The sequence below is a fragment of the Cebidichthys violaceus genome, unplaced genomic scaffold, assembly GCF_023349555.1.
Source record: "Cebidichthys violaceus isolate CVI_PGR_0920_01 unplaced genomic scaffold, fCebVio1.0.p SCAF_87, whole genome shotgun sequence".
NCBI lineage: Eukaryota > Metazoa > Chordata > Actinopteri > Perciformes > Stichaeidae > Cebidichthys > Cebidichthys violaceus.
The window spans coordinates 182309-194544 of record NW_027176972.1 but is presented as its reverse complement, the minus strand read 5'-3'; the positions used below and the strand labels follow the sequence as shown (position 1 = coordinate 194544).

The following is a 12236-nucleotide window of genomic DNA, read 5'->3' as shown; positions in this document are numbered from 1 at the left end:
ATCTTCCCTCTTTTTTTCCCCCTGTCACGACGCTCTCATTCTTCTCCATTCCTTCCTTTCATCTCGTATTATCTCTGCCCTCTCTTTCTCTCTAACATCTCGCTTCTCCTCCGTCCTTGGCTTGTGTTCCGTCTCCCTCCTCTCTATGGTGTCTTTCTTCTACCGCCTCTCTATTCGCCTGCTCTGGTTCTTTTTCGTTCTCTTTTTTGTTTGTATTTTCTGACGCATCTCAGGCACCAAAAGAGAGAAGGCCGGAGGTTCGGTACGTCGAAGGACACTGGAGGTGACTTAAGCCTGCACAGGACAGATCACACAACAACAGCCGAACTGATCATATTTAAATATTCTCGAATAATTAGATCGCAAATGATGTCAGTCTGCTGCAATGTGAGCTGTACTCATTCTGCCCCGGTAATAAGATACACCTCAACACTTCAGACCTCAGTTGTCAGATGAACTACAGTTCAGAGGCAGGAATGTGTGCGTGTGTCACAGTGTTGTCAATATTTCTTCCCTCGTGACTTTTTTTGTTTTCTTCGTCGTCTCTCGGCGAAATAAAATGCGGTGGTTTGGTCACCGCAGGAGTGAATATGATATGTTTGGAGCGTTATGCTCCCATAGTGTCATAAGTAGACTGAGGAGGGCATTTTTCTGAATTTAAGACGAAGCCAAACCACATTACTCTCAGCAGTTTGTTTTAATCTACCATGGGGATCAGGGTGGGTAGGGGAGGGGGGGGGAAACAAAACATTGTTTATCATCACTTTTCTCCGAAAATCAATATCTGACAATGGGGATGAATTACACATTCTGCAATAACAAAGAGGGCAGCGTCACTGCCTCGTTTCTCAAAGACAGTGGAAACAACACAGAGCTCAAGAGGAGGAAAGTCTCCCGAGTAGAACGATACTATAGTCGACACAACGCCTGTAAGAGTCAGGTCGGTGCATACGTGTCACGACTACCCGAGCAATTACCAGTGGTCCCCACCCCCCACCCCCCCACCCCTCTTCACTTTGCTCCTCTAGGCTACTGTCTAAATAAAGACATGATGCTCGGGAGGCAAACAAGCACCTTGAGAGGTAAACAGTGTGGCACTTTAATATTGCATGACGGCTCAGCCTCGATGCGAGCAATCTTGCAGCGGCGAGCTGAAGAGCTGCTGCAAAGAAGTTCTGAGCACGTTTGTACACATCTGACAAGAAAGGGTCAGGGGGTTAACAAGAGGAGTGAGCCGGCCACTGGTCTCCAGCGAGAGCGACTGCGGAGCGGCACATCGCGGACCACTCCACTCACGGCCCATTCAAATTACAGGTTGAAGACAGCAGCCTTGTTACAGAGGCTTGAGGAGCTGCTAAGTGAACGTGTGTGTGTATGTGTGTGTGTGTGTGTGTGTGTGTGTTTAATTGTGCATGAGGGAAAGGGGGATGTCAGTGCAACAGCTACAGGGGAAAAAAAAAAAAAAAAAGGGTCACGTGTGGGAGGGAAGGTGTGAAAAGAGGTAGGCCGAGAAATAACACACACCGGCGTCCATTAAAGGCAAACGGCAATTACTACGTCGCCGAGTTGCACGCCTGAAGCTGCCATAGCCGCTTCAAAGAGCGCTTTTCCTTTCTGATGACAACAAAAGAACCATTTTCTGGTCAATAGCTTTTAAAATAAAGACTGATGGGCGAGCGGCCACCTGGGGGAGAGAGCAGAGGAGGGGAGGAGAGAGAGAGAGAGAGAGAGAGAGAGAGAGAGAGAGAGAGAGAGAGAGAGAGAGAGAGAGAGAGAGAGAGAGAGGAACGGTGACGCGTTTTAATTCCGAATACATCTCGAACCAATACATCAGCAGTGTGATCGCCGCTGTCGGATTTCTGGTTATTTCATCCGTGACCCTCCACCGCTCCTCCCTCCCTCTCCACACACACACACACACACACACACACACACACACACGACTGCCTTTTACCGCTCTGGCTCTTTACTTTGCAAAAAACACCGTTTTTTTCCTCTCACTAATCTCCCGTGACGAATAAAAGTTTTCCAAGATTTTTTAAAAAAAGGTGAACGGTGAGTGATATTCAACAAAGCTTACAAATGACACATTCGCCAAAATGCAACGCGCTCCATTTTCGACCCGTCGCTTTATTAACGGACGACATATTTCAGAAATATAGTCAATTTTGCCAGTGGATTGCGTAAATGGAAGAAATAAAAATGAAAGCTGTAAAGTTTGTGTTGCCTGTAGAGTTAAATTTACTCATCCAATAATCTGGAAGAGGAAAGAAAAGCATATTTCTGACTACGGTGTTGTGGTGAAAGGTAAAATATTGAGTCTTGGGAGAGCGATATTAAGAATACGTTGCAAGCGTTTCCTTGTTTTCGACGATCAAAAGTCGTTTTTTGAACACCACTCTGATGAGCCAGTAGGGTGGCTCTGTCTTTTCAACTTACTACAATGCTTTGATTGTCCTTCGGTGAAGAAAAGTGACGATAATTACAGAGGGAAAAGTGCCACCGAGACGTGGGGGTGAGCAATCCACACACAAAGCCTTGGCATTTTAACAGGAACGTAGCGGTTCAGTGGTGGGTTAATTGTGACAGGTTGACTGAAGAGGACATTCATGCTTCTTGTTGCCGGGCTTTTTTTGTTTTTGGAGAACCGTCAGCGCTTTGATCCGACTGCCTTTTTTCGAGAAACAAGTTTATTTAAACGCACACGTTGTTTAGCTGTCTCGCAAAAAAAGACAGATTGTGTTGGAAAGAGAGAGAGAGAGAGAGAGAGACAGATGGGGAGAGAGGAGGCAGAAGAGCTTTGATTGATTGTCCTGGTTTAACCTTTTCATTTGATAAAACCATACAGAAACTGATGCAATGTATTTCAAGGAACGGCTGATTGTCGGCTGTGATATTCAGCATGGTCATGATCATCGGAATCACCATTTAACCAGATAATCATAGCTTATAGAAAGGCAGCGCAGTGAGGATAAAGACACCAGACACACACACACACACACACACACACACACACACATATATACATATACATATATATATAAAACAGCATTCAACCCGTTCATTAGGGTTAGCCGTCACTCTGTCAGTCGCCTCTTTCACACCATAAAAACAATAAATGAAGATCCTCTGTTCCGCCGCCTTTGCCTTTTTTTTTTTTACACTGAAACCAAACAACTGCAGCATAATGCTGCCACAGTGTGTGATTTTAGAAAGCATGCCAGCATTCCTGGAGCAAAAGAGGCAAGACATGTTACACAACAGCCTCTAGTGTGTGTGTGTGTGTGTGTGTGTGTGTGTGTGTGTGTGTGTGTGTGTGTGTGTGTGTGTGTGTGTGTGTGTCTCTCTCTCTCTCTCAAATGTCTAAAAGTGCAGTAAAAGTTCTCATTTATTAAACATATATGCTTGAAGGCATTTAAACATTTTTTTTTTCCTGTGGAAGTTTGTGCTCTTCTAAATGTTGACAATAAGAGATTTGAGGTAAAGGATAACAAATATATATATATATATATATATCGTCGATAACTAAGATATTACCTCAACAACATCCACCCTCAACAGAAACCAAAAGCCCAAAAGAAAACAAATGCAAAAACAGAAAAGAAATTCAGAAAAAAAGAATTGATAGTGAGTATGACTCGCTATCATAGGAGAGTATGACTACGTATGAGCACACAACGAAGAACACAAACATATGCTGGAGGCAACAACAAGTCCTCAGAAAGAGAGAGAGAACATTGGAATGCACACAGAAGGTCCAGACGAGCATCGGCTGATAAAAAGGATGCGATGACGAATATCAATCGATTAACAATAATGAGCTTGAAAAACCTGAGTAAGCGCCATCATCAGAGTGTGCAAAGACAATGCTGAAATTGCAGAAAGATTAATAGGATTTCTTGCTGACAGCGAACAGAGTTGTAATAGTGAAATCTGTGGAGCGTGGATAAAATAAACACAGCATTTCATTACACCAGAAGTAAGTACAAATTTAAAACTCATCTGTTGTGACATGGACTTGATGGGAATTGTTGCTACACTGACCACAATGGTTGTGGGAGAGGGGAGAGAGAGAGAGAGAGAGACAGAGAGACAGAGAGAGAGACAGAGACAGAGAGAGAGAGTGAGACAGAGAGAGAGAGAGAGAGAGAGAGAGAGAAAGAGAGAGAGACAGAGAGAGAGAGAGAGACAGAGACAGAGACAGAGAGAGACAGAGACAGAGAGAGAGACGGAGAGACAGAGAGACAGAGACAGAGACAGAGAGACAGAGAGAGAGAGACAGAGAGAGAGAGAGACAGACAGACAGACAGAGACAGAGACATAGAGACAGAGAGAGAGAGAGAGAGAGAGAGAGGCAAAAAGAGACACAGAGAGACAGACAGAGAGACAAAGAGACAGACAGAGAGAGACAGAGAGAGAGAGAGAGAGAGAGAGAGAGAGAGACAGACAGAGAGACAGAGAGAGAGACAGAGAGAGAGAGACAGAGACAGACAGAGAGAGAGACAGACAGAGAGAGAGAGAGACAGAGAGAGAGAGGGGGTTTGAAAGCAGAGGTTGTGTACGAGCGCTCAGCAGTCGGGTTCAAAGGTCAGATGAGTACATGGAACAGGAAGAGCGCACAGAGGAGGAGGATCAAATGACTCCGAGGGAACAACAGACTATACATCAAACTACTAATGGGAAGAACAAAGGCAAAGCTGGTGAGTACATTACAAATCGGAAATTGAGGTTCTGTTTTGACACATTGTGTATTTATGAATCAGGAGGAAAATGCAGTTGGTGACTCGCAATCCCGCTACTGGTTTCACGGTGATACAGTGTAAACGGCCTCATAAGCCCTTTGCCCCACACTTCATCTTTCATGTGGACACACAAAATAATACTTTGACATTATAAATACACTGTGGTTAACACAAGATAAAGGGTCATTAAGTCCTTGGAGAGCACTTCCTGTTACAGGAGCGTGTGACACAGAAAGTCAATATCTGTGCATGTGCTAAACTAAAGCAGGTTTTGATCTACTTAGTACTAAGTAGATCAATAAGCAGGATTCTGGCGGTCTAATATAAGTACGCACTTAATATATGGTGACACTTGTTTCAGGACATTACGGTGTTCATACTGTGTGAAATGTGTTTTCTAACTTCTGCAACAGCCACAAGGAAAAACTCTAGAAAGCACCATTTTATGTCCCTGACTCCTTTTATATTTAACACATTGATTTTCATAACTTCCCTTCCTGCGCTGTACACAATGAAAGCTGAAGAGCGTGGACTGGGTGACCGCAAAAAAAAAAAAAAAAAAAAAAAAAGAAGAAAGAAGAAGAAAGCATATTTTGACGGTAAATACACTTCTTTTTTTATTTTTTTCCAAAAGGACCCAGAACGGAAGAATAAACCAGTTTCTCTTCCTCCCCCTGGGAAGTTTTAATTAAACAACAAACAGCTCCGCACAAGAACACAAGAACATTTGAAAAGAAGTACTATTCCTCATTACGGTGTGCGATTATTTATCTCACAACTTAGCAACTTTTTCGCACTTCAGTGTGGATTCATTAAATATGTCAAGCACATGTTTTTTCACGCCTGACAAGATTTTAATAAATAAAAATAAACTCTTTTGCTATTTCAAAGAAAGAGATTCCTTTGACGAGAAGATGGAGAAGATATATAAAGTTCAAATTATAAGGTTCAAACTAACCTGCTTCTAATTTGCCTGTAACACTTTTTTTTTTTTTTTTTTGACTTTTCATGCAACATAACACCTCATTATAAATGTAATCTACGCCCAAGAGGCATGAAGCGTCTAATCGGCAGGTGTCTGCAGGTAGTGATAAGTTGCTAGAATGGATTTTGCAAAAACAATCAAATTATAAAAACACACAAAGAGACACGATACACAAATGTGATACACACACACACACACACACACACACACACACACACACACAAACACAGATGGGGGGTGGACGTAGCAATGTCACCTCAAAACACAGTTACACTCCATAACTACATCCTCTAAATGATTTATCAAAAGCGACGAGGGACAAAAACAAAAGGGAGACACGAAGAGCAATGGCAGAGGTGAGGACATGCGCTCTGTAGCGAGAAGAGAGGCGAGAGACTTTAGCCAAAAAAAAAAGAAGAAGGAGAAGATGAAAATATGACAGTAGATCTGAGACACACAAATCCAAAACCCTCACCTCTAATGTGCTGAGGAGAATAAGAGAGGTAGAGTCGCTGACACAGACAGAGAAAGGTTGGGCTGGTAGAGAGACAGAAAGACAGAGATAACACTTCTTCACTGACGACTCGTGAAAATTAAAACCTTCTTTGCTTCTTGAGGACATACTTTCATTTTCCCCCCTCCCTGCTGCGATTCCTGTCTTCCGGAGCATAAATTGCAGCTTTAGGTACGCCAGGTGCAGAAGTCTGTGTGTGTGTGTGTGTGTGTGTGTGTGTGTGTGTGTGTGTGTGTGTGTGTGTGTGTGTGTGTGTGTATGCGGACGTGACTGAAGGTGTGAGCAAAACCTCACACACTCTCTCTCTCTCTCTCTCTCTCTCTTGTCTGTCACAGTCACACACACACACACACACACACAGGTATGCTCGCTCTCCTCTCTAGATATCCGTTTGTTGTGATTTGTTTTTTCAGTCACACACTGAGTTGCCTTGTAGGCAAAAGTATTCGGAAACTTAAAAGAATTCCCTTTGGCGTGACTTTGCTGCGGGACCTTGTGATGTTACGCTGCGTAGTTCCACTTTGTAGGCCCGCCTCTCCGATATTCACGCAAAAAACCCGTGGACGTTAAACATCTCCGGAATCATACCTCGCCACGGAAAAATACATCGGCTCTTTCATGACTGCTAGTTGAGGGAAATCAGAAGCAATAACGGAAATATGAAGCCATTTCAAAGCGGTATGTGAGGCTGTGGACCGCATACAAGAGACCCACACAGGACAACTTGAAAGGGAGACGGAGATGACTCAATCGGTGTGTGTGTGAGTGAGTGTGTGCGTGTGTGCGTGTGCGCGTGCGTGTGTTTCATATATTTGGCCGGGATTGAACACACGCTACAGTGTTAACACATTTTATTAGGTGTACAAATACGCAGCAGGCTAATAAGTTTGCATTGGGATTATAATTAAAAACAGAGTGCAGCGGCGCGTGTCTTCATAACTTCAAGCTTTATCGTGAGTCGCACCAGACCCCGGCTTATTGTTTCATAAGAAAAGGTCGCTGGGCCTGTGTACATAGAGACCGTAGATACCGCTTCAATGACACCAGCAGAGGCACAGCGCTCACTCCGAGTGGCTGCAGAACATCGCTCTATTCAGCCAAAGTACGACCGAGGACGAGCCGTGGTAAAAAAAAAACAAAAAAACAACATTTGAATGCTTATCTGAAGACGGGGGAAAAAAAAGAAATACCTCGCAGGAATAAAAAGATTCTACGAACTGCATGGAGGTTCAAGGGTACTCAGCCTCCTCCTTGTTTCCCGCTCTCGCTGGCGACACTGAGGTTGTTCTTCAACGTGTTTGCGTGAAGTCAGCGAGAGCAAAACGCTGGCGAGACGAAAACGAATCATTTGGCCTGATTTGATTTAGTTTTAGGAAAAAAAGAGAGATTTTTTTTAAGACAAGATGGGGAAACTAATAAGATTACACTTCGGACAAACGCACTAAGTGAAGGCCACTGATTTATCGTCAGAATCTCCATTTAGCCATAACTTGTTTCATGTCAGACCCAAGGCTAAGAATATTTTTTGTAAATATGAAGCCTTTTTCGTCGGAGAAACAAATAGCATTAGGCTACCTGTTCTTTAAACATGGCTTAACTCATTCGGACTGTTCGGTCAGGAAGCGGCACAAACCTTTACGACGGAGTAACATACACCAGACGACAACAAAAAAAAGATGTCAACCGCTGTGCGTTCTTCAACCAAAACAAACATGGACGACAACTGGCATGCGACAAATAAACACAAGCGAATAACGAAACACGTCTAAGACCGTCTTTACCCCAAGGACTGGCAGCGACTGGATTCCCAGACTAACAACAGACCAGTCCAGCTTGGTCCAGTAAATACGTATTCATTCCATTTCTAATATTGTCCTACTGAACTGTGGACATGTTGCTCATCCAGCACATGACTAGAGCCTCTTTCTGGCTGAAGACCCACCTCTTCAGGAAGTGATACCCTGAGCCTTCCACTCAGCGCTTATTGTTTTCATATTCTAGCTTGTTGCACTTATTGTATTCGTATTACTTATAGCACTAACTGTTCTTCTTGTTTCTGTACTTTGGCTCTGAGTTATGCTCTGCTTCATGCTCTTAGATGCTTGTTTGGAAAAGGAAATGTACTTATGACTTCTGGTGACTAGTAGTTCTTTTGATTACCAATGTTGATGCACTTATTGTAAGTCGCTTTGGATAAAAGCGTCTGCTAAACGACTGTGATGTAATGTAATGTAATGTAGTGTAATGTGGTACATTGTGGGCCGAGGAGGGGCTGAGCGAATCAATGTCAGAGTCACGAAACCGGAACTTTAGCAGTCGACACCGACAACAGCGAAACTCCACGATTCTCCATAACAATTCGATACCGCCATAAAAAAACTAAACGAAAGTAAAACAATAACTATGTACTTCATTATACATTCCCTCGTTACCGTTTTCAACCCCCATTAGCGTGAACTAGCTCTCATCCTGCCAATTTCAACTCGGATCTGTTTGTTCGCAACGTAGCATTGTCAGAGAACACTGTGGGTGGTGAGCAACCATGTCATATGAAGTGATATCTGTTGAGATAAAAGAGCTTGAGACATCTCATGTGGCTTTGTCTTCAGAACAGTTAGCCATATGGTCCATAAGGCCCAGGCATCTATATCTGTCTCATGCTTTCTGTCCCATTCTCTCCGTTTCTAACTCCACATGCACAGCATGACTCTCCTTTTCTCTCTCTCTCTCTCTCTCTCTCTCTCTCTCTCTCTCTCTCCTCTAAAGCACCACTTCAGTCATTTAATGACAAGCTGCCACCTGGCGAAGGGGAAAATATGTCCGTCTTTATTAAGAAAAAAAAAAAAAAGAAAGTGTTCACTCACATAGTTTTAAAAGTACGGGAGTGTCCGAGCGCGTGAATGTGTGTGTGTGTGTGTGTGTGTGTGTGTGTGTGTGTGTGTGTGTGTGTGTCTTTCAGAAGTCAGCCCTGCATGCAATGTTTATCCACCACATATGGAGCAGTGCTGACCAGAAAGCCCCACCGGGGCCATTGGACCAGCTGGTGTGATACTGGCAACCCCACACACACAAAAACCTCTCTCTCTCCCTCCCTCTCTCTCCCTCTCTCCCTCCCGCCCTCCCATAAACACAACAAACCCACTCATTCCCTCTCATCGCCACACATACATCATCCTATGGCAGCCCTTCAATTTCGCTCCTCTCCTCCACCTTACGCCTCATCAGACATATTATAATTAGCCGTGCTGAGTAATTAACATCCAAATTAGGACACTCATTTGCATATCCGCCCTCATTTGCATATACTTCCAGCAGCACACAGACCTGACATTCCTCCACACACTTATAAATACCAGTACAAAGCACAAGGGCACTGAGTGTGTTTCAACACAACTCATGCACACATAGTGAAAGGAGAGAGAGGAGGTCTGGAGGTGGGGAAAGGTTGAGGAAAGGTACAACGGGAGTAAAAGAAAGAGAAGATCTGGACAGGCTAGGAAAGGGGAGAGAATACAAATGGGTCTGAGGAGCAGAGGCACTCGGGATAGAGCGAGGATGTGACGCTCTCCAAGATGAGAAGACAAACAAGAAGCCTCACCATTTACACAACTCACTTAAGCTCATAAAACTTTGGAATTGAATCCGAGGGCGGTGGGGAGAGAGAGAGAGAGAGAGAGAGAGAGAGAGAGAGAGAGAGAGAGAGAGAGAGAGAGAGAGAGAGAGAGAGAGAAAGAGCAGCGGCTCTGGATATCAGAAGGACGGTTGCTCAAAGCTTGGAAAAAGTAGTGAGAAGGAGAATGACGAAACAGACAAACAAACAGGGAGAGAGTCAGAGAGAGAGAGAGAGACGGGGAGTAAAACACGATGATACGGCTGAGGAAAGGAAGAAAATAGAAAAAGGGAGCGAATGACAGTAAAGAGGGAAAGGGCGACAGGCTGAGCAGAGCAGTTTCCACATTGTTTCAGGCATTGTTTCACCAGTCATTGCATTGAAGAGGAAAACCTGAGTAATGCTTCCACGTTCCACAGCGCTTTCACGATTTATGTTCCGGGCGAGGATAATGCAGCTAGACGGCTCTGTTGAAAAGACACCCATAAATCTGATCTTGTTTTCGATTTTTTTTTTTTCCTTCTCTTCTCTCCCTTTCTTTCTCTCTCAGCACCCCTCAAATCCTCTCAGTCTGTGTCATCTGGTATTCAATGCTCTGGTCTATTTCCTCACACTTCTTATGTAAAGGTTTTCAGCAGCAAGCCTTTGTCTCATGTATATACAGTACTGTATTCTGCTGACTAAATGCAAAATCTACACAAATGGGGAAAAAAAAAACTCACTCTATTGTGTCTCTCTTATTCAGCAAGCAAACATCCAGGCAGCGTAATATATATATATATATATATATATATATATATATATATATATATATATATATATATATATATATATGATCAAATGTTAAAAGGAGATGGCTTAATTTAAGAAGACAAAGGCTTATCAAATCTTAGAAAATTACAATGATTATAAAGTCGTTTTATAAAACGTTTGGACTCCAGACCAGGTTATGTACTGAACTGTGTGTGTGTGTGTGTGTGTGTGTGTGTGTGTGTGTGTGTGTGTGTGTGTGTGTGTGTGTGTGTGTGTGTGTGTGTACCATCTACTTTCACCTTTTATTAAATGAGTGTCTCTACTGCTAACTGGCTCTTCTCTAAACTTAAGCTAAACCTAGTTAGCCCTTCCCCTCCGGCTCGCGGGCCATATGGAGGTCTTTTTTTTTTTTATAAACAAGGAAAATAATGATAATGTTTGAGCACAGACAGCCCAGCGTTCTCACCCCCAGAGACCCAATTAATACCACTGTAACCGCCGCGCTGCCCTTCAAGAGAGAGAGAAAGAGAGGGAGGGAGGGAGGGAGAGAGAGAGAGAGAGAGAGAGAGAATATCTCAGGGTAAGAATGTAGCTGAATGCACCGCCCTGACCGTGCATGCCCTCCCTCAGTACTAATCGATTATCATAGAGAGAAATCATCTGCTAACCGGCCAATCATGACTGCTGATATACTCAATAAATGTCGTGTTTATGGTGTTAATCATTTTTAAGAGCGACCGGGGCATGTAAGGTTGCCTCCAAGACACACAATGTTATGAGAAGAAGAGTTTCCCAGCGACCTCAAAAGGGTTACATAAAATGTGCTAATATAGGAATTCTTATAGTATGTTAAGAATTATGTTTACCAGCAGAGCTGAATCGTTTTTTATTTTTTTTAATCTAAAATACATACCATTCCCTATAGGTTTCTGATTTATGAGTATGTTCTACGTTTCGTTGTCTTATGTAACGATAATGTATACATTGAATATATCTAGGATGAAACAAGCCGTTATATTGGGTTATAAGAAATTATAATGGGTGATGTTCACTATTGCCTACTACTGGGCACACGCACACACACGCACACACACACACACACACACACACACACACACACCCACACACACCCCACCATCTGCAGTTGCGTTGCAATATATAGGCTGCAACTTCCCACCATAACACCTGTCCCGTGCATTGCCCTGTCTGCCATTACGTCAACTTTGAGTAACTAGTCAATAGTTGCCAAGAAAAAAAAAATGCATTAAGTGACAGAATATTCAGCAGAAGTTATTAGAGAAAAGACAAATCGCAATACGTAGATGGTGACGAAGTTGCAGGACGGACGCTCGGTGCTTCCCTTTGCCTACAACGTTACTTGTGCAACTCAAACGCGAAACAGCGGTGAAACATTTCGAAGGCAAAAATTATGATTTTTTTTTTTTTTAATTCTTTCTCATGGTCCTACCTTTTCCGCCGAGAGCGCAGGAGTGGCCCAAAATGAGCCAAAACAGCACAAAAGGGACCCCGAGTGTCTGCATGTTGTGTCGCGCGGTGCGGCTGACGTCTCTCCGTCCTCTCCTCTTCAGAGATCCTGGATCACCTCCCGAGCGCGCGCGCAGAGGATGCTTT

General features: G+C 43.5%; 1 protein-coding gene across 1 annotated transcript in view; it reads right to left on the bottom strand.

Moving 5' to 3' along the window:
- Positions 1–12223, bottom strand: part of clstn2a (calsyntenin 2a) — a 119279-nt gene extending 107056 nt beyond the window's left edge. The window contains exon 1 of the mRNA XM_068702632.1: positions 12073–12223. Within this exon, the coding sequence (XP_068558733.1) occupies positions 12073–12145 (73 nt within the window). The 5' untranslated portion in view covers positions 12146–12223. The remainder of the gene's footprint in view (positions 1–12072) is intronic.
- Positions 12224–12236: the final 13 nt, after the last annotated feature.